The 22,431-nt window shown below is 36.2% G+C and overlaps 3 protein-coding genes and 1 long non-coding RNA gene across 5 annotated transcripts in view; 2 read left to right on the forward strand and 2 right to left on the reverse strand.

The window, feature by feature from the left end:
• The window catches only part of LOC125208593 (apyrase 2-like), a 4,580-nt gene extending 2,618 nt beyond the window's left edge, over positions 1 to 1,962 (reverse strand). Inside the window, exons 1-4 of one of the 2 annotated variants that reach the window (XM_048108244.1) lie at positions 1,773 to 1,962; positions 1,429 to 1,482; positions 885 to 1,318; positions 24 to 152 (exon numbers count right to left, since the gene is read on the reverse strand). In XM_048108244.1, coding sequence (XP_047964201.1) covers positions 24 to 152; positions 885 to 1,318; positions 1,429 to 1,450 — 585 coding nt within the window. In that variant the 5' untranslated portion in view covers positions 1,451 to 1,482; positions 1,773 to 1,962. Of the gene's footprint in view, positions 1 to 23; positions 153 to 884; positions 1,347 to 1,428; positions 1,483 to 1,772 lie in introns of both variants that reach the window. The other variant, XM_048108252.1, reaches the window with a different exon arrangement.
• Positions 1,963 to 3,250: 1,288 nt separating this feature from the next.
• Positions 3,251 to 4,732, reverse strand: LOC125215987. Its single transcript, XR_007175330.1, has 3 exons — positions 4,659 to 4,732; positions 3,531 to 3,714; positions 3,251 to 3,438 (listed from the first exon to the last, which is right to left on the reverse strand). It is a non-coding gene; the product is annotated as an uncharacterized LOC125215987 (long non-coding RNA).
• Positions 4,733 to 5,458: 726 nt separating this feature from the next.
• Positions 5,459 to 6,577, forward strand: LOC125204920 (putative F-box/kelch-repeat protein At1g12870). Its single transcript, XM_048103697.1, has one exon. It carries the CDS (start codon positions 5,459 to 5,461, stop codon positions 6,575 to 6,577), a length of 1,119 nt encoding a protein of 372 aa, XP_047959654.1.
• A 4,030-nt stretch (positions 6,578 to 10,607) lies between these two features.
• LOC125205091 (F-box/kelch-repeat protein At3g23880-like) lies at positions 10,608 to 11,774 on the forward strand. Its single transcript, XM_048103910.1, has one exon. The coding sequence runs from the start codon at positions 10,608 to 10,610 to the stop codon at positions 11,772 to 11,774; it is 1,167 nt and encodes a 388-aa protein (XP_047959867.1).
• The last annotated feature ends 10,657 nt before the right edge of the window (positions 11,775 to 22,431 follow it).

A 22,431-nucleotide genomic window follows, 5' to 3' on the forward strand; every position in this document is an offset into this window, starting at 1 on the left:
AAGCAGAAAATGACATTCCCTACCCCAACTTTAACTGGTGTGATGGACCTCAGCTCTTCAGGAACTGCTGCTTCAGCCTTTTCAAGTAGTTCTGATAGTGATTTTGCAGCAGCCTCAGAGTCCTTTGCATATGCACTCAGACCCGGTGACAACTACAGATGACAGTCAATATCCAGCATAATGTTAGGAAGAGAGATAGAATACGAGATGCATAGGCTCTGAAAAAAAGTAAAATTGTTTATATCCACTAATATATATGATGCTTTGACTGATTGAAACTGAGGCTTTACACAACAAATTAAAAGTATATGTGAAGGACATAAATTATGATATTTGCTACTAGGTCTTGAATTCTAGCACAACCTCTGCAATGCAATAATATTTTAGTACGAGCCCAGCTCAACATTCCTCTCCATGTCCCCATAAATTATCAGAACAGAAATATTTTGACTTCACTACTTTTCTCGTTTTTCCAAGGTATTGGATATGTGTTCCTAAACAGAAACAAGAGGGCCCCACCTAAGAACATGCTTCTTGTTTCAAAAGGAAAAGGGCAGATCAGAGACACAGCAACCCCAACATAATCGATACCCTCTCCTACAAAAAATCTTATGGCAACACTACAAACTGACAGTTGAGGACTGAGATAAAAGAGACCAGAAGGACATATCTGACCATACAAATACCTAAAAGAATTCATGTTTTGCTGATCCCTTCAATCATGCACTACCACCCAAAGAAAATATAAGCATTTACTCTCTAAAACTAGAGGTATCTATACATCACTGCAACATTCTTCCACTATACCTATTCTCAGTCAAACGTCTCATTAATCAATTATTCAACCCCAGGTGAAAATATAAGAGAAGGACTAGAAAGATAACCTGTACAAAAAGCTCAAGTTCGTCTCCCATGGGAACAAGATCTAGCTGCTTGTTAAAGCAGAAGACGTGCACCCGACTGCCAGAACTCCCAGCATCAAAGATAACCGCGTATTTCTTAGACATGAACTCGGGGGCAAACTTTCGAGAGATAGAATCAGGAGCCGACCTCGAGGGCATGAGAAATAGCACAAACGTAATCAGCAGGAGAGGGACGAAAACCAATAGCATCGCACCACGCCATCTCTGGAACCTGTCCGAAAAGGTCTCGTGCTGCCTGTTTCTCTTCAAAACCTTCTCCATCTGACCTTGCTGCTGCGCATCCAAAAGCTCCGCCGCAGACGGCGACCGAAACCGAATCTGGCCGTTGCCCCCACCAGACTTCAATGGCTGACCGTCCTGCACCGACTCCAGCTCTTCCGGCTCGACGCCTTTCCCTTCAAATCAGATACTCAACTTGTAGAGCTAACAAAGCAGAAAGATGAATCAAACAGAGATTCATTCTTTCAAAAGTTTCAAACCGATAAACTCTAGACTCAATGCTTACAAAATGATTTAGCTCCTTCCATCCACAACTCCACCCAATCTAACGCGGATCCGTCTGGATGCAAACACATTCAAGCTAAATATCAACAATCTCGATCGAATCAACCAAATCACACAAAATTAACAAATCAACAAAGCGAATTCGATTCCACATTGCAAAACAACTCCGCATACAATACAGTTCGGGATCTACCAGGATCTAACCTCATTCCTTCCAATTTCATAAATCCAATTGCACCTCAACCAAATCGATCATTTGCATTATGGAAATTATTAAATTAAGCTAAAGATGAACGGCTGAATAGATTGGAAATGAAAACCACCATATCTGAATAGATAACTGACCTGAAAATAATTCGACGGAAGCAGTCGAGAGAGGATCTCAATCTCTCTCCTCTCCTCTCTCTCTAGAACAACAACACAGAGGAAAGACTGGAGATTGCTGGCGAAGTGTTAGTTTTGGAGAGCGTGCATGAACATTGAGTTGAAGAAGACGGAAAGTGAAGGGAAAACTTTAGATTTGTTTCTCTAGATTTTTTTTCTAACGCGATTCTTATTTTTCAAGCAATTGGAATATTTTAATTGGATAGATGATGTATTTAATTTGACAAAATTTATTTTAAAGCTTCATTTACTACTTCCTTTTTTTTAGTGGCAAATATATCAAAGACTACTATATTTTGTTGGTCGGGTCATATATTCTAATGTTATAACACTTTAATCTAAAATTAAGACCAAATATCACCTTAGATTTTAAAATGAGTGGATGAGATTCAATCTTATAAATCTCAATATATAATAGACAAAATATCAACAAAAGAAATATTGTCATTATGTTATCATATGATAATTTTCGTGAATGTTTTTTCACATCGACATAGTGTATTACAAATATCAACAATATGACGTAAGAATATCAACATCAGTACAAGAAAATATCAACACATATTTATTGAGATTTTTACATGGTTTTCTCGAGATTTTTTGATGTATTTGTTTATAAAAATCTGGTTATCAACATTTACGAAAACTAAAATAAAAAATATCAATTTCATCATCCGAACGTCGTCGGAACATATGCAATTGAGATCTCGTTGGAATTCTTATAAAATTATCTTTAATTTGATATATTTTTTGCGAAAAAATAATTTAGATCGAGAGAGTTACGTAAATTTAAAGTTTTAAGATGATTTTAATGAGAGAGAATTGATATTAATACCCTCTAATTTTATTTATTAATTTTCTTAATTAAAAATATAATTCATATGACAAATCTTCTAAACTAATGACTTAGATTTAGTTTTAGGTTGAAATTGCTAATTAGTTAGCAGTTGATCACTCCCCTGCCCTACGTGGATAATTATTTAAAATATCGAACTATGCAAGACTTAATTTCTCTCAGTTTGAACTACAGAGATGAGATGGAAAATTAAACTTGGAACTTGTTTCATATAAAATAATAACCAAGGCCTTAAATAACAATTTAGGACTTAAATTTGGATCTTATTTTGATAGCACAACGCTTTAAAAAATTTTAGTTGTTGTCAATAATTTAGTTATTCTTAATAAATTGTCTAGGACTTTGATTTGCATTTCGTCTAAAGTAGTGATATAAAAATTTATAGCTCAAGTGGTCAACTATCAATATTAATACTCCTAGTTATAGGAATCGATAAACACAATAAAAGGTTCTTAATGCCTTATGACTTTGCACCAAATTTCTAATAATTTTAGCATTGCACAAAGCCTCAGTTTTATGAAGGTAACTTTTTAGTTAAATGAACAGGTCTGAACAAATAGAGCGAGGGCTGAACAATGCAAAATTCAATCTAAACACCCAAGGCATGTATTGATCACAACATATGTTTTCACTACAAATTAGAGTAATTAATTTCCATCAAAACAGTCTTTCAAACAAACCCCGAGAAAAGCTCAAGCTAAATCCCTTTCGACATGCTACAACTCTCCAGAGGCGGAACGTTCCACCTTCAAAGGTCCAGCACACTTAGACCTGCAAATGAAGCGAACAAATTCATTACGTTTAGCAATTAAGATGCACCGGTAATAGCAATTAATAAGATTTCGAAAGGAGATAAGGTATACCCGGTGGAAGGGATTGCTTCAACTTGTCGGCCTTCTCAAGGTCAAAGACGCAGAGGGTGTAGAGGTATTTCGAGCACCTGACCTTGAACTTGACAACATTTTTGCTCTTCTTGATCTTCACCGACTGTGCATCCTTCCTCCTGGCAGTGAGCAGGAAGTCCTTTATCTCGTGAATCTGCTTCGGCTGTAGATAGCAAGAGAATTAAACCAGAGCCATTAGAACCCAAGGCAATATAAAAAATCGAAACCGATACATATATACAACAGCTATTCAGGCGTATAGAACCGAGAATTGCCTCACGAGGGAAGAACAAAACTTAAATCCAATAACACCTAGTCTAGTTCAGCAGTTCCACATCAGAGAAATCCCAAAGCAAAATCAAGTATGATAATTCCTAAACGAAGAAAGGACACTCTATCAATCTATGATCTTCACAACAAGGCTCAACAATGCAACAGCCAAAATACAGAGCATATTTAGAGTTTAAATTATTCCAAAACACAAATAATACTATAATACTCCCTCCGTCCCCAATCAAGAGTCGCACTCTTCCATTTCGACCCATCCCAATTAAGAGTCACACTTCATTTTCACCATAAATAGTAAGTAGGTCCCACGTCCCACTAACTCAATTCACTCACATTTCTTTACATTTCTTAAAACTCATGCCGATCAAAGTGTGACTCTTACTCGGGGACGGATGGAGTATATTGCTAAAATCACAAGAAAATCATGTTTCTACAAAAAAATCAAGCTAACATATTGCATCGACATTAACTATTCAAAACAAACAGCTGCACTAACTTCATTTCCCCCTTTTTAGCATAATCAGAAACTTTAAACTGATAGCTGCGAGAAAACATCAATCTGTTACCCTTCACAACAAAATCAAGAGCTTTCAGCATAAATCCACCTTATCACGCTTGAATCAAGCTCAAATCACACCGTTAAACAATACTAGCAAGATCAAAACGCATATTCATATAGATGGCAGCTGCAAATCAAATTAAGAGCAACAAAACGGCACAGAAAAAATCAAACAACGTGAATCAAAAGAAGAAACGAACAGATTTCAGCTCAATCGATGCAATACATGAAAAACGGTAGATTGAATCAATGGAGAGTACCATTTTGGGGAGGATGGCGGATGCAGGCGAAGAAGAAGAGTGAACAAAAAAACCCTAAAATTTGGGGAGCGTTGATTTGTGCGAGGTTATATATACCACAGAATATGAGAAATGAAACCTTAATGGGCCTTGATTTATTGATTTCCCAGTTTGTAACAAATTAGCCTTTCTTTAGGCCCATAACAAACTTACCTTTTTTCTCTTAATTCTACAAAAAAAAAAAAAAGAAAAATAGCCCAAGTTCGATATTTTTGTGTTAGTCTATGTATTTATAATAGTTGGGGTGCTTTATATTGCTAACTATTTAAATTGCTAACTCTGCTAACTTATCAACATAGTGTATTAAAAATGTCAATACGGTAACATCAAAATGTCAACACATAATTTTATGAGTTGATACACTATGTTGATGAGTTAGCAAGTTTGCAACTTAACAAAGTTAGCAATTGATCACACCCCTATAATAGTTATGTACTCACTGAATTCCACAGTAATAGGCATTTTATTTTGCGCACTCATTTTGAAAAACTAATTTCATATTTGATCTTCATCGCAATCCCAATAACAAAACCCTTCTTATTCCAATATATCTCTATCGACATATATGTTTATAAATATGCGAGTTGGAGTAGGAGTTGGTTTTATAAAATTATGTGTCCTAGACTCCTAGTTCGAGTATAACTCGATTATCTAATGTTGATAGGATTTATTTTTCGCATATATATGAAGGATACAGGGTTCGTATCACTATCTCCACCCCTTCTCCCCTCTTCTAATCTCTTGAAAAAAGATCATTAGCAATGAACGGCGACGTATTGGCAGAGATTCTCTTACATCTCCCCGTGCAATCCCTCTTGAGATTTCGAGCTGTCTGCAAATCATGGGGCAACATCATCGATTCTCAATCTTTCCAAAAACGGCACACTCAAAACGACAACGACGACAAACCAGACGACACGGTATGTCTACAATTTAGTTTCCCCAACGTTGGAAACCGGATGCTGCAGGAGCTGTCAATAAAGCTCCTACACAACAACAAGTCAGTAATGTCACATGCATCCGACTACTATACCGGCTTCTCGTTTGGCTACTCGCCTCCCAACCGTCTAGGTAGGTTTGTTGGACCGGTTAAGGGTCTAATATGCATTAACCCTGATAATCCCGAGTTGTGCACAGTTGTATGCAACCCTTTTCTAGGCCAACTCGAGATTCTCCCACATTTAACCTATTTGCATCCCGACCCGTGCCAGATATGGTGGCATGATGTTGCTTTAGGTTTCCACGAAGATTACAAAGTTGTGCAACTGCTCTTATGCAAGCGACACCAGTGTGTCCATGCCCAACTGTACTCAAGAAAGACAAACTCTTGGATGGAGTTTAGTGGAGACCGTCTCCGCGTCCTTGATGGGCTACACCATATCCCTTGTATTCCAATAATATCGCGGTGCAAGAATGGCTACTTTTCGCACTGGTTCGTGCATAGGTATAATAACGAAGGAGGAGCTATTGTGCTTGCGCCAGAGATACTGACCTTGGATATGAGGAATGAAGTGTTTCGTACAGTTTGCTTGCCGGCGAGTCCTGTTGGTATGGGCAGTATTATCTTTGCGGAAAATGAGCACTCATTTCGCCGCTTTGATTTTCCTTCTGTTGATGGAAGTGTTATTACGGTGGGCATTAATGAGTCGATATGTGAAGGAAATGTATTGAGATGGAATCATGTGATGAATGTGGAAGTACCCTTCTCCGATTATAAGATGCCACTATGGCAGCCTGGTTGGGTGTTTTTTTACCAAACAACGGGCGGCGCGTTAGTGTATGATTCTCATGCACGCAAATTCATCTGCAAGCATGCGATGCTGCCTGAAGGGTCCAGGATTGTTGAGTACAGAGGGAGTTTCGTTTCACCTAAGAATTAGTTTCACCAAGTCTTATGTTTTCTAGGATTGTTTATTACTTTTCTTCTATGAATGTCTTTGTTAACTAGTATCATTTGATTTTAGGGTTTTGATTCATTTTTCAGATTATGCATGGTTTCTTGATTTATTTTAGTTTTAAAAGTACTTTGTTAGGTTTTCTTTTTTGATGGTTTTTAATATCTATTGATGATCTGAAAAAATATTCCAGATTGACAATTTTGACATGACACAAAGACACGTAAAAGTAATGAGTTAATGTCAACTTTATCGTGTTCTTATCATTATTGGATTGATCTGATAAATACACGATCTAATTTCGTATTGGAAAGGAATTGAGAAGTCTGGAATACGAAGTTCTGACGTCGAGACCATGACTATCTTAAGGTCAATGAACTCATTGTGTCACTGATATAAGGAGACCACATTAAAACGTCCTTTTAAGAGTAGCTCTATAATAGCGATTACATCAATTAAAAATGTAACTAAAAAATCTTACAATTAAAAATGTAATTATAACAAATCTTCAATTATTAAATTCAATTTAATTAATTAATATAAGTTAAAAATGCTAACAAATTTCTTTAATGTTTACCGACATGAGATAAATAATCTATAATTCCTCATGTTATGAGGAATCATAACCTCCAACAACATTAATTTCCTCATAAACAAAACAAATGCACACTTAGTTTTTTCTAAATAATGAATTTAATTAAATAGTAATATGATGTAATAAATAATCAATGTAAGATTAAGCATTTTAGATTAATGAAACTAGATTAGGGGTAATGAATAATGAAATATAAATAATGAATTAAATTAAATCATAATATATAATGATATATAATATAAAAATAAATAATAATTGTAAGACTAGTATTTTAGATTAATAAAACTAGATCATGGTATGCCAGTGCAGTCTCAACCCATGGGTTGGCCCGAATAGTTCGCTAAATTTAGAGGATTGTGACATCTAATTTGACACCTCATTGGTGATTTTTATAATATAACTAACTAAACAAAAAAAAACCGCCTTCAATTTTATGTTGCCCTGTCCATTGGTAAGTGATTCATATTCTTTTTGGGACGGTAAATGAGTCAATTTATTTTTTGACACTCTCGCTTTTACTTTTTCCTCTCTACTTTATTTCTTTTTCGTTTAACTAACAAAGACTCCATTTTCTTAAATACTACTGCGCGAGGGACGAAGGGAGTATCATGTTGAAAAGAAATATATCTCTCAGTGAGGGACGAAGGGAGTATTAAATAAGCATATATATTAAATTTAATTAATATAATATTGTTAAATTTAATTAGAAAATTTGTATTTACCATGAGAAATATTATAATTCTAAAACGTGCTTTAAAATTTCTCAAAACTTTTTTTGTGTTTTATTTTATTTATACGAATCTTAAATAAGTCATGTTTGAGTTTGAATATATATCTCAAAGTTATCATAATCAAACATTCTATATCATATAAATATGACCAATTTTCATCATTATGTATTGAATTACTCACATATCAATTTTATCGATAACAATCTGATTAGCCCATTGGACTAGCCCAAAACCCGAGAGTTTGGAGTTAGGGTTAAATATTCATAACCAGATTGACATCCCTACGTTAGGTGTAATAGATAAGGACTTATAATCATAATATGACATGAAAATATAATAAATGTGAGATTAATAGTTTAGATTTATAAAACTAGATCAGGTATAATAAATTTCGTATAAGAAATTCTCAGACGATGATGATAAAATTAGATTAGAGTTTGCATGTTAATAAAATATAATACAAAATTAAATTAAATATTTATGTTAGGAGCTCTCACATTAGGAAAAAGAATACTCCATCCAATCAAAACTAGAGAACTAAGAAACATATATGAATTTATTTTTATGAAACACATTTATAGATCCGTGACTACAAACACATTCATTTATAATAAAGATCTTCAACCATATATTTAAAAGAAAACATGTTTTTTTTTTTATTATTTGTTACCGACTCGGCTCTTTAATTAAGCTAAGTAAATATTATGTAAATATATATGTGTCACGCCTCTATCAATATTATTGTTATCCACTCTGAATAATTCGAACATTACAATAGAACACACAACAATGAACAACGATGTGTTTACCGAGATTCTGTTGTGGCTGCCCTTCTTATCACTTTTGAGATTCCGAGGTGTCTGCAAGATGTGGAGTGACATTATCTGTTCTCAATCTTTTGGAAAACTACATACTCAAACTCATTACATGACCAACACCAACAATAACAATCCAGACGATATGGTGTATCTACAATTTAGTTTGCCTAATGATGAAGTCGAATTACGGGACGAACTGTCGATAGAGCTCGAATGCAACGAGAAGTCAAAGTCATTGATGTCGTATAAATCCGACTACTTTAATGGCTTCTCGTTAAACTACTGGGACAGCATCAGCGATTACCTAGTAAGGTTGCACGGGCCGGTTAGGGGTCTAATCTGCATCAACTGCAGCTTGAATCCTGAGGCTCCCGTAGCCGTATGCAACCCTTTTCTAGGCCAACTCAAGACTCTTCCTCTTACAACCTCGTGCGCTGCAATTGGTTTCGACGAAGATTACAAAGTTGCTGCAATTGGTTTCGACAACGAAGATTACAAAGTTGTGCAGCTGGTGTCATGCAAGAGACATCGGTGCCTCCATGCCCAGTTGTATAAGAGAAGGACGGATTCTTGGAGGGAGTTGACTGGAGAGAGTGTCGTGCTCGATAATCAAGAATTTGATTGGGTTGACCCCATACAGTCGCGGAGCAGGAATGGCTACTTCGCGCACTGGCGTGCTCATCTACTAAATGGTGCTAGTTTGAAGGAGGTTATACTGACTTTCGACATGAAGAATGAAGTGTTTCAGACAATCACATTGCCAGAATGCGAACTTGATACTTTGGATCATATTTTTGCAGAAGACGAGCACTCGTTTCTCAAGTTTGTTTTACCTCATCCGTGTTGTAATGCTTTTGAAGATGATAAGTTAGTCAAGGTTTATGAGTCGATATGTATAGGGAGTGAATTGAATTGGATTCCATTAATGAATTTTGAAGTTCCATTTTCTCAAGTGCCTCTGTTGAGGGTTGGTTGTGTGTTTTTGGATGACGGAGATGGTGCGGAAGTTGTGTATGATTATCATGCACGCAGACTCATCGGACGCCATTGTGTGGTACCCATGGCGTTCGTTGAGTATAGAGGGAGCTTCGTTTCACCTTGAACATCTCTCATTAACCTTGAACATCTCTCATTAGTCCGTTATGAATTGATATATTTGATTTATAAGGCTTTGATATGCCTTTGCCCTTTGATATGTGTCCATAGGACCCTTTTGTAAAAAATCCTATTTAATATCACCTCGATATTATATAGGGATAGTGTCAAGCTTGGTAAATAGTCAGATACACTATATAAAATTGTATCTTGGTTATTAGCAAGATACAATAATTTGTATTTTAGTTAGAATTTAAAGTTGTTTCGATGTTTAGTTAGATAGTCAATTTTAATATAATTCAAAACATGTTTGACTTGCCATATACTACTCCTTTTATATAGTGTCAAAATAATTTGTACTACTAACTAGCTTCGTGTCAAAATTATTTTAAATAGATTTCATGCTTAAAATCCCATGGAGGGCGGAAGAAAAGAACTAAAGGACCAAATAAATTTCAATAATTACATGTGAAGAAATTGAAAGGACCAAATAAATTTCAAAGGAGAGCATTTATATTTATTGGGTTGGATTACCTCTAAATTTATAAACTTGTACTACAAATTTTCAATTAGGAGCTTATCGTTTATTTATAAACTAATTTGATGTGTCCGAGATGTATTATAACTCGGTGTCTTTTAATTTACATTAAAAAATTTCTTCGTTTCCATGTAATGATAGGATTTACTTTTCCTCTATAAAATGCTTACTTTTGTAGTCTTCAATGTTCAATCTAATTTGATGCAATACAATATATTTCTCGAGCGTTCACTCTATCATGGGCTATGCATCTCTTGTCAATGCCGATGCTAAGGAGGATCGTAGCACTATCTCGTTCCCTTCTCGCCGCGCATCTCTTGTCGTTGACCCCGTCATTCAAATCAACATCGATGTGTTGATAGAGATTCTCTTGTGTCTTCCCGTACAATCAATCTTGAGATTCCGAGCTGTCTGCAAATCTTGGGGTCACATTATCGATTCTCCATCTTTCAGAACACTACACACTCGCAACAACAAATCAGATGACACGGTCACTCTTCAAGTTTATGCGACCAACTTTTCGCAGAACAAACTGTCGATAAAGTTCCAACACAACGGGAAGTCATTAATGTCGTATGAAGCCGAAAGCTTAACACATTCCTCGTTTAAATTAGTTGGGGCGGTTAAGGGTCTAATATGCATTAACCCTAATAAATTTCGGGTGCCCATAGCCATATGCAACCCTTCTCTAGGCCAACTCAAGCTTCTCCCACTTACCATCCCTTCCACTTCCAAATCCTGTGGAATATGCTGGCGCGAGGTTGCAATTGGTTTCGACGAAGATTACAAAGTTGTGCAGCTGATGTCGTGCCCAAAACACCGCCATGTCCTCGCCCAAGTCTACTCAAGAAGGACAGGATCTTGGAGGGAGTTGGCCAGAGATGATGGCGGCCTCCTTGATACCCTACATTCTTTCTCGCCTTGTCCCATAAAATCATGGTGCAAGAATGGCTACTTTGCGCACTGGCGTGTGTATCGGCTTAAGGTGGGAGGTCGTATTGTGCAGAAGATACTAAGCTTGGACATGAAGAATGAAGTGTTTCACACAATTAGGTTGCCGGCGGATTATACTTACTATTATGATTCGATATTTGCAGATGATGAACGCTCATTTCGCCGCTTTGTTTTGCATTCTCATACGCGTCTCGGCTTAGTGGGGATTTATGAGTCGAGATGTGAAAGAAGTGAATTGAGTTGGAATCATATGATGGATGTGGAAGTACCCTTCTCTAACTTGGACTTTGGGGTAAGTTTGTGGAGGAGTGGTTGTGTGTTTATCAAATACTGTAGGAGCTTATTTGTGTATGATTATCGTGCACACAAATTCATCTGCAAGCACGTGCACCCTGCGGAGCTCGTGGGGATTATTGAGTATAGTGGGAGCTTCGTTTCACTTGAGAATTAGTCTTACTTAATTTCGTGATTTTGTAACTTGAATTTGCTTCATGTTATTGTGGTTTTTGATAGTACATGTTTCCTGCTTGTGATATATAGATGTTTTAATTGAACACGTACAATTTTCTATTGGATACATAATCATAATATTATACTCCTATATAATAGGAGTAGTAGTAATAAATACTCCCTCCATCCGTAAGCAATTGGTGTATGACACGAGTTTTAACGTAGAGTTGATAAATAAGACAGAAGGAGAAAAAGTAAGAGATAAATAGTGTTAGGGTTATAGAGAAGTTTTAATTCTAATGGCATAAGTGGTAAATAAAATGACGTGTATTGTTATTATTTTGTTGAAAACTTTCCATAAATGAATGTGATCTATTTTTTGTAGATGACCAAAAATAGTAAAAGTGCTCTATTTTTTTTTGGACGGATAAAGTAATATAAATATGGAAAGCAATCAATATAAATAAAGTCTAATTGATCACTGATTATTCTTTCCTTTTCAGTACGTATACATATTCAACCCTATTTGATATAGCAGTATAAGGCCTTTTTCAAGAAATATGGCAAGTGAATACGTAAATATTATGAATAATAAAATATATAATATGAAATTGTTGTAATAAAATATTCCATATATTATAGGCTATGAAATTGTTATAATAAAATATATATTATGGGCTCTAGGTCCCTGTGTCTATGTATATATTTGTATCTGATCTCATTCTCTTCTCTGAATAACTACTGTCATCAACCATTGTTTCTGCACGTAAGTCTTCTTCACTTATTTTGCATTTTAGTGTACTACTGAGATGGTGGTGAATTTTCTCATATAGTTAATTTTCATAGTAATTTCATGATGATGATGATAATGGGAAAATACAATTAGAGTATATTTTAATGAAATACTACATCCGTTCATTAAAAATAGTCTTTGGTAGTGAGTTTCTTATACGTATTATTGTTCTCTAATTAATGAGTACATATCTTAGAAATTACTCCCTCCGTTCCATAGTAGTAGAGTCATTTTGCTATTTTGGTACGTTCCATAGTAGTAGAGTCATTTCCTTTTTTGGTAAAAGTCAACACATTTTTCCACACTTACTTTACTTTCTCTTACTTTATTCTCTCTACATCTCTCTACCTTTTTTATTTCCTACTTTATTCTTCATTTACTTAACTCACATAATACAACTTTTTCTTAATCTCCGTGCCAAAAAGAAATGCATCCACTATTATGGAATGGAGAGAGTACTAAAGAAGACAGCAGGGAGATGTTTTTGTGGAGAGGGGCGGTGTCTCTCTCAGAATGATAAAATTAATTAATTCTTTATTATCTTCTTTATAATATTCCATCTGCCAACCATTTAAAAAACAACATTTTGTCATTTTGGACTGTGACTCATGAAACCATTTGACTTTATTCCACTTTTAGGATTCGGACCTCACATTCTATCAATTTTTTACACTCACAATCCAATATACAACTACTAAATTATATAGGTCACACATTCTATGCACTTTTATCTCTTTGGCTTTCTTCACATAGTTGAACAATTTGTTAAAACTCACCTAGTCAAAAGACTCTTTAAATGTTGGACGGAAGGAGTAGTATGTAAAGACTCCTTATATATTATAAATAGGTAGGATACAAAAAATATCTTGAGAAAATAAATCAAATACTAACAATATATGGAAATAGTAATCAAACAAATCAAATTAAATCGTATGCAAAAGATATAGCTAAATCATAAATAAGATATTTTAAATTCATTGAGAAAATTAGGTTGAGTATATAGAATAAATGTCCTTACCAGTTTCAATGCAAAATTATGGATTACATTGTCTCCTTGATTTTTATCCTTGCATTGCTAACACTATTCTCCTCTCTGAATAATTCTAACAGCACAATCAAACACATATCAATGATCAACGATCTGTGGACAGAGATTCTCGCGCGCGTGCCAGCGGAATCTCTCTTGAGATTCCGAACTGTCTGCAGATTCTGGCGCGACAGTATCGACTCTCAGCCATTCAGAAAACTGCACACTCAGAACGACAACAAACCACGTGACATGGTTTATCTACAGCTTTGTCAACCAAGGAAACAAGACGAGGCATGTCTGGAATTACGTTTAGGAGCTAAGGAACTGTCAATGAAGTTACAACACAAGAACAACAACTCATATGAATCCGACCGATTCACCAGCTACTTGAAATCCTACTGGCCTTGTCATGTTGTAGTTGGGGAGGTTAAGGGTCTAATCTTCATAAACCCTCATGATTTGAAGGCGTCATAGCCATATGCAACCCTTTTCTAGGCCAACTCAAGATTCTTCCGCCCTCCTCTAGCCCCTCGTGTGATATAGACTTCCGCAACGTTGCAATTGGTTTCGACGAGGATGAAGATTACAAAGTGGTGCAATTGCAGCATTGCGAGAATCATAAGTGTCTCCACGCCCAACTGTATTCAAGAAGGACAGATTCTTGGAGGGAGTTGGCCGGAGACAACCGCATCATCCTTGATGATTTGTATAATGTAGGGATTAAGCCCATAAAATCAAGGTGCAAGAATGGCAACTTTTTGCACTGGCGGCTGTTTACAGATATACTAAGCTTGGACATGAAAAAAAATGAAGTGTTTTGGAGATTCAGGTCGAGGCAAAATTTTTATGTAAGTTCCATCTTTGCAGAAGACGAGCACTCGTTTCAGGGCTTTGAATTTAAAAATAATGGATTTAATATTTATGAGATAACATGTGAAGGAAGCGAATTAAGTTTGAATTATGCGATTGCTGGGAAAGTACGTACGTCTAACTCTGAGGTGCCTTTGTGGAGGAATGATTGTGTGATTTTTGAGGATGTATTGGGCACGTTTGTGTATGATCAGGGTGAACACACAGTCATAAGCAAGCATTCGGGGCTTCCCAAAGGGTCCGAGATGGTTGAGTACAGAGGGAGCTTCGTTTCACTTGAAAATTAGTTCAGTCCAAGACTATTCCAAGAATGGCTTTTTTTTCTATGAACTCTTGTTAATGTCTTTATTTTTTGTGAGTGTTTTGATTCATTTTTTAGATCGGCCATGGTCACTTTATTATTTAAGTTTTAAACGAATTTCGAAGAATGATCGTTTTTTATGTTTATTGTTTGGATATGCTAGACTTGAAAATTATTCAATGTACATCGACTTGGAAATCAGAATTTTGAAATTAGGAAAATAGAGAATCTAATCAAAATTATAGAATGTTGCATAATGTATTATTTTCCTTGTATAAAATATTAACCATAGAAATTTAATACTACTACTATGAAATCCCACGAGATATACATACCAAAATATTTAATTCTAGGGTTCTCTAAAGGAAAAACGTATCTATATACTAATATAGATGTATCTCGCGTCATCAATAATACTATCCCTCTCTGAATAATTGTATCATTACAATCAAACACAAAGCAACAATGAACAGGGATGTGTTGACAGAGATTTTCTCGTATCTGCCTACACAATCTCTCTTGAGATCCCGAGCTGTTTCCAAGTTCTGGCGTGATGTTATCGATTCTCCACCGGATGCGGTATATCTACAATTCCGGTTGCCCAATGATCAAAATCGGAAAGAGCTGTTGGTAGAGCTTCAACACAACGGGAGGTCATTAAAGTCGTACGAATCCAACCACTTGGACAAGTCCGCGTTATCTTACTCGCATATCAATGATCAAGTTGTGTTATCGGGGACAGCTAAGGGACTTATCTGCATCTATCAAAGTTATCCCGATGAGCCCATAGCCATATGCAACCCTTTTCTAGGTCAAGTCAAACTTCTTCCGTCCTCTTCCAACTCCTCACGTGACATATACTGGCAAGATGTTTCAATTGGTTTCGACCAAGATTATAAAGTTGTGCAGATGTTGTGGGGTCGTTGCGCCCATGCTCAGCTCTATTGCAAAAAGAGAAATTCTTGGAGGGAGTTGGCCGGGGACAGCGGATTTCCTGTTGATCTACACTGGGCTGACCCTATAAAGTCGCAGTGCAAGGATGGCCACACTCTGCACTGGTGGGCGGGTTATGTTTCGAAGAAGAAGAAGAGGAGGATTATACTGAGTTTGGACATGAAGAATGAAGTGTTTCGGACAATTTCATTGCCGGATTCGCGGGTTGGTACAAATTGGGAAGAGATTTTTGCAGAAGATGAGCACTCGTTTGTCCGCATTGTCTTATCTAATATATTTACCAGTTTGCAAGGTAATATATCATCGAAGATTTATGAGTCGAGATGTGAAGGGAGCGAATTGAGTTGGAGTCATGTGATGGATGCTGAAGTACCCTTCTCTCAAAACGTTCCTCAGTTGAGGGCGGGTTGTCATGTGTTTTTGGTCAACCCAGATGAGTTTTTGGCACGGAGTGTCGTGTATGATTATCGTGCACGCAAATTTATCGGGTGGCATTACTTGGAACCCACAGTTGTTGGAGTTGTTGAGTATAGAGGTAGCTTGTTTTCACCTTGAGAGTTATTGTTTGATCTGTTTCGGTTTTCAACATGAAGAATTTCAAGCAACCATTGTTTTATACTTATGTTTCAATTCATGTTTTCTTTTTGTCTTGCCTTCCAATCAATGGGCGATCTCCACTAGGAAGAAACCCTTTTAAGAAGAAGACTAAAGTTCATTTTTGGTCCCCTACATTTGCTCTAAAATTCTTTTTGGTCCCTTACATTAAGTTTGTGATCTTTTGGTCCCAAACATATTGTTTTGGTCTAAAAAAGTCATTTTCAGTTAAAGTTAACGGTCAAAGCAGTTGACCAACTTAATAATTTAATTATAATCTAATTAACTTAATTAATTTAATATTAAATTTTATAAAATATTTTTTTCCTTCAAATAAAAATTGATCAAATTAAAAGAAAATTTACTTTGCTCATTTTTCTATTATAAATAATAAATTATGCAAACTAATTAACTTTCCATAAATCTATCACAAAGTTTTAGCGATAAATTAAGTGCATAGCAAGTATAATACGGAGATTATGTATGAATCAAATTCATATTGAAGATAGGCAAAACAAAAAAAGAAAGAAAAAAAAAACAAATTTTCTGCAAACAGAGGTAGCTAGAGCATTTTCGATGATAAGGACGATACATTCATTATAAGTTGTTTGTAGCAAAAAAATGGTAAATTAAAGGCATGAAAGCTCCCCTCTCAATAGCATCCTAGTTAGCATCTCCAAAAGTAAAATCCTTCAAATATTTGTTAGACCAACTGCACTCTCTTGACATTATATAGCTCTGCCACCAGCATGTTTCCATACCCGAGCAGCTCCCCCAGCGGCATCTTCAGTTGCTTGAACGCCGGTGGCCCTTCCCGAGAGTTCACCGGCTGCTGGTGCACTTGAAGTTCCAGCCCGCCCACTTGAAGTTCCAGCCAGCACACTTGAAGAAGTATGCTTATTGTACATATCAGCAACTGAACTTGTACATCGTGACCTGTTGTGACCCGGTTGATAACACAAGCTACAATGTTGTGGACGATTACGCCTACGCTTCTTCCCACATTCTGTGCATGATATAGATTAACAATATTTTAATTAACTAGTGTAGGTAAGCAAGTTAGTAAGATTTGAATAGAAAAGGTAACTACCTTGTGTATCTTTGGGGTTGCTAACTTCATCAACACGTTCTGATTCAAGAGGAATGAGCTGGGGACATTTCCTCTTGTTATGACCCTTTTCACCACATTTACGACATGTGTAGTCAGACATCATTCCACTCCTAGACATCTTCTGCACTCCATTCGATAACTCACATATTTTAACTTTTCTTGTGTTCGCCTTTTTGTTGTTTATCTCCCTTCGTTCTTCAAATGTTTTTTGCCTTGCTCCTTTTGGACGACCTGGAAGTTTGATGATTTCAGGTGGGACGACATCAGGCTTTGTCGTCTTAGGCCATAAGTCAGGACCTACAAAGGCATAAAACACAACATATTTACTTGATTAAAGAGTGGTTTTTGGTCGAGGACAGCTGAGATTTTGTACCTTCAACCGGATAAATAATAGGTTGGTAAACCTTTTGAAAGCTTTCTTTTGAGTAACAAGTATCCACAAATTGATCCACCGTCTCACATGCCGTCTCTATGGCTGCAATTGCGTGATTACACGGGATCCCTGTGAGCATCCATCTCCTGCAACTACATGTTCTATCCCTCAAGTCAACCACAAATTGTTCATTCCACTTCGTATTCACTTGGTAAATCCAATCTCCAGCCTCCCGCACCATGCATTCGCCGGTCTTCTCTTTTAGTTTCTCAATTTTCTTCCTTATCTTCGGACCAAAACAGTCTTGTATCCTTGAAGCAAACTTCCTTCTTGTTGTGAATCTATCCATCATGTACATTCTTATACACTCCAACATCCCATACAATGGCTTCTCTCGAGCAAATAGCAACACCCTATTTAAGCATTCAGAAATATTGTTCACGAGGATGTCACATTTCGCGTGATACTCAAAGAAAGCTCGACTCCAATTCTTCTTGTTGGTGTGTTCAATCAACCACTTGTATGCTCCCTCATTCATGTCCTTAATTTGTTCCATTTTTTTCTCGAAGTCGTGAATGTTACTTGATCTTGCTACCTCCCAAACCTTATCTTTTAATTCACTGCCAGGAAATTGTTTTTTAAGGTTGTTGTGCATATGCCACACACACATTCGGTGTTCCGCATGCTCACAACAATTCTTAATTGCATTGATAAGTCCCTATGAAAAGAAAATTAGGATATTTATCAATATGATCTTAAATATACCAACTATACAATATAATATAAATAACAGTCATACCTTTTGTCTATCTGAGATAAAAGTCCACTTGCTGGAATCAATTATCTCCAAATCCTTTACCAAAAGCCTCACAAACCAACTCCATGTATCTGTATTCTCAATCTGTACAACGGCAAATGCAATGGGAAATATTTGGTCATATGGATCCAAACCAGTGGCTGTCAAGAGAATACCCTTTGCTTGTCCCTTGAGATGACACCCATCAAGTCCAACAATGCGTCTACAATGAAGTTTGAATGATGTCTTACATGCTTCATATGCTATATAGATAGCCTTGAATTTTTGATTTCCGTCATCCAGTGGTTGGGTAGCTAACACCACAGTACTGCCCGGATTTGACCTTAACAATTCTGCTTTGTAGTCATGCAATCTTTTGTATTGCTGTATCAAATCAGCTTCAATCAAAGAACGTGCATGTTTGATAGCACGTTTCGCCTTTCCTGAAGTGATTGTGATTCTCATGTCTTGATGCACCTTCTCAATGAATTGCCCAATGCTCATCCCAGGAAAAATGCGAATGTCTTCTTTATATTTTTTGCTAAGATATTTGGAATTAGCACATCCATGGTTTGAAGAAGAGCCACCACAAATGTGTTTATCCCTAAGACGTGCAACTTGCCAGTAACCATATGTATTCCTATTTCTGATTGAAACATACCATGGACATGCAACCCTATTCTTACCATGGAGCACAGATTTGCAAATTGCGATGCAACGTGCATTATCATTTTTCTTAAAACGTAATTTTTTACCCATCTTCACTCCTTGATGGCGAATCAGTTCGGTGAAATCTTGCTTTGAAGTAAATCGCAAACCAATTTCCCACTTGACATCATTGAGATCAATCGCCGGATTGTATCTTCGAGTTTTCACTCTATAGTCACCTTCTAAATCTTCCCCAGAACTTGGTGAATCGCTAGGAAGGTTCTCACTTGAACTTGAATCGCCTTCAGTTTCATCACATTTCCTTGTTTCCATCTCACTTACAAGCTTCTTCCAAGATTCCACCTGACTCTTCATTATTTCATCTTCATCATCATCAGTTAGATCATAATCACTATCTACAAATGGACGTTTTTCACTAGTATTCTTCTTTGTAGTAGCAACTGACTTCTTCTCCTTCACTTGTTTTTCATGTTCTTCGTCACCACTAGCCATATCATCTTCACCATCATTCACTTCCAATTCAGTTTCCTCTTCACCATCAGTCACTTCGACTTCCACTTCAGTTTCTATATCAACAGCAGCAACTTCCTCTTGTGTTAGCTGGCTCACTAGCACGGCACCTTCTGCAACTTCATCACCATCATGTGCTGGTTCAAGTTCATTCACAACATATAAATCAACCACTCCTTCTTTCAGTCCTATTTCTGACATCTCCATAGAAGATTGGTTGTCGAAAAGGCGCACCAACCCTTCATTCATATTCATATGCGATTTTACAAAATAATACTCCAACCAAGTAGTATCAAGTCCTTTTTTTTCAAGCACGTCATCAACTTCTAGTTTGGACCATTTATCCGGATCACAATTGCTTATGCATTCAACTAAACCGTTGTAATGCACCCGAGTTGTGAATTTACCATCTGCATAATACAATGAATTAGTTCGACACAGTATTAAACATATACAAAGTAGTCCTAAACATGTAAGTACAATGTTCAACTTAGTCCCTTTTGACCTGTCACATAAAAATCCAATAAAATCAACCAACATTCCATGGACTATACACTACTTTCTACTCATTCAAACAAAAAAATTTACAACATCATGTGCACCACTCTTATTTTCCCTAATAAAATTATATTGGTAAATTCCAAAGAAATAAATAAAGAATTGAAATTAAGTAGAGGTTTTGTTTCAGAAAAGCTACACAAATTTACTTGATAATACTATATTTACAGTAGTATAATAAATCAAATTCTAATATTGAACCCTAACCAATTGAACTGACCTGTGTTCAACGGCTGTAGAAGATTTGGCGAGGGAGGCCAATATCTCGGCGGAGGAGGATTTCGCAGAGCAGAAGGATATCTCGACGGAGGAGGCTTTCGCGGCGGAGAACGATTTCGCGGTGGAGGAGAAGGAATTCGCGGCGGAGGAGAAGGATTTCGCAGAGCAGAAGGATATCTCGAAGTAGGAGGCTTTCGCGGCGGAGAACGATTTTGCGGTGGAGGAGAAGGATTTCGCGGCGGAGGATGAGGTTCGACGCCACCGCTACAGTTAAACCAGCCCTCCATGTTCGACGCCCTGGAGAAGATGATGTGGGGAAGACGATAGAGATTTTTAGAATAGGGTGAAATTTTACTAAGTTAAAATTGGGGAATTTGGGGAAAGTGGGTGTGAATGGATCCGTATACTCTATTTCTTGAAAAACAAATTATCTTTTAATTTATATAATAATTAAGCTAATTAAGTTAATTAGATTATAATTAAATTATTAAGTTGGTCAACTGCTTTGACCGTTAACTTTAACTGAAAAGGACTTTTTTAGACCAAAACAATATGTTTGGGACCAAAAGATCACAAACTTAATGTAAGGGACCAAAAAGAATTTTAGAGCAAATGTAGGGGACCAAAAGTGGACTTTAGTCTAAGAAGAATGAGATAGTAAGTATTTTATTTTTTAATCATTTTTTATGAAATCATTCTAGTCATTGATCATGAAATGCCAATTAACATCAACGCCTTGCAATGCAATCGATCACCGTAAAACTTGAAATGCTTGTATACCAAACTTGAAATACTTGCATACCTTGGATAGCCAAGATAATGATTTGGTCCCATCACATTTAGACTCCTTTGAGTTTGATTTTCAATGTGTATTCATAGCTGGGAGTGCTTGCTAAGATAGAATCATATTATTATAGATACGGGACATTGTTATTCTTTTCAGTCAACCAATCAATGAATATCAATTATCGCCTATTTTGTTATTTTTTCTTTTTCTTGCATTAAAACCCTAAATTTACAAGGGTCATCCGGATTTCGCCTCCCGGGACTTCTTAATATCTGTTTTCGGCATGCATCATACAAGCTAAACCACGTCGCATGCATATACAAGCTAAGCCGACAAGCCAAGCCTCAAGCAGGCAATTCAGACTTCCATTGGGACTGCAGAATCCCATTGCATCCCAAGTATAGATTGGCTCAAAGCATTCACATGTGTGTCAAACTGCAACGAGTCAGTTTCTTTGTAGATCCATCAAAATCAATGAAAGCACCAATTGATACAATCATAAATATGAACGATGCTAAGGAAAAAAAAGTTCTACTTTCAACCTCCAGAAATTTGAGGCAAATACGAGGCAAATATGAGACTGATTTGTGTAACATAACACAAAGAGAATTGAAACGCCAGCAATGTGGGATGAGCATTTGGATTTATAATTCTAGAATTATACGAAAAGAAATTATAATTTGAATTTGTTCATAATTATTTTATGATAATTTTTTTGTTGAATTTGTATCTAACAACCAACTAATTACTCGTGAAATCATAAAAAAAACACATTAGTTGAAAATCATCAATAATTGTACTACATACTATAAGCAACCAAAATTTTCCTCCGACCAAGCCAATATGAATTTTTAAAAGCCAAAATACATTCTTAGGTCCTTATACTTTAGTCAAAATGTTCATTAGATCCTTGTACAATTTTTTCGTTTTAATAGGTCCTTATACTTTTCACAATATTTTTAACAGGTCCTCGTACATATTTTCGTTTTAGTAGGACCTTATACTTTTATCATAACTTTCATTAGGTCCTTGTACAATCTTTTATTTATGGACTATTTTACATTTATCTTGGATAATAATCTAAATTTAATTA

The sequence above is a fragment of the Salvia hispanica genome, chromosome 1 (genome assembly GCF_023119035.1).
Source record: "Salvia hispanica cultivar TCC Black 2014 chromosome 1, UniMelb_Shisp_WGS_1.0, whole genome shotgun sequence".
NCBI lineage: Eukaryota > Viridiplantae > Streptophyta > Magnoliopsida > Lamiales > Lamiaceae > Salvia > Salvia hispanica.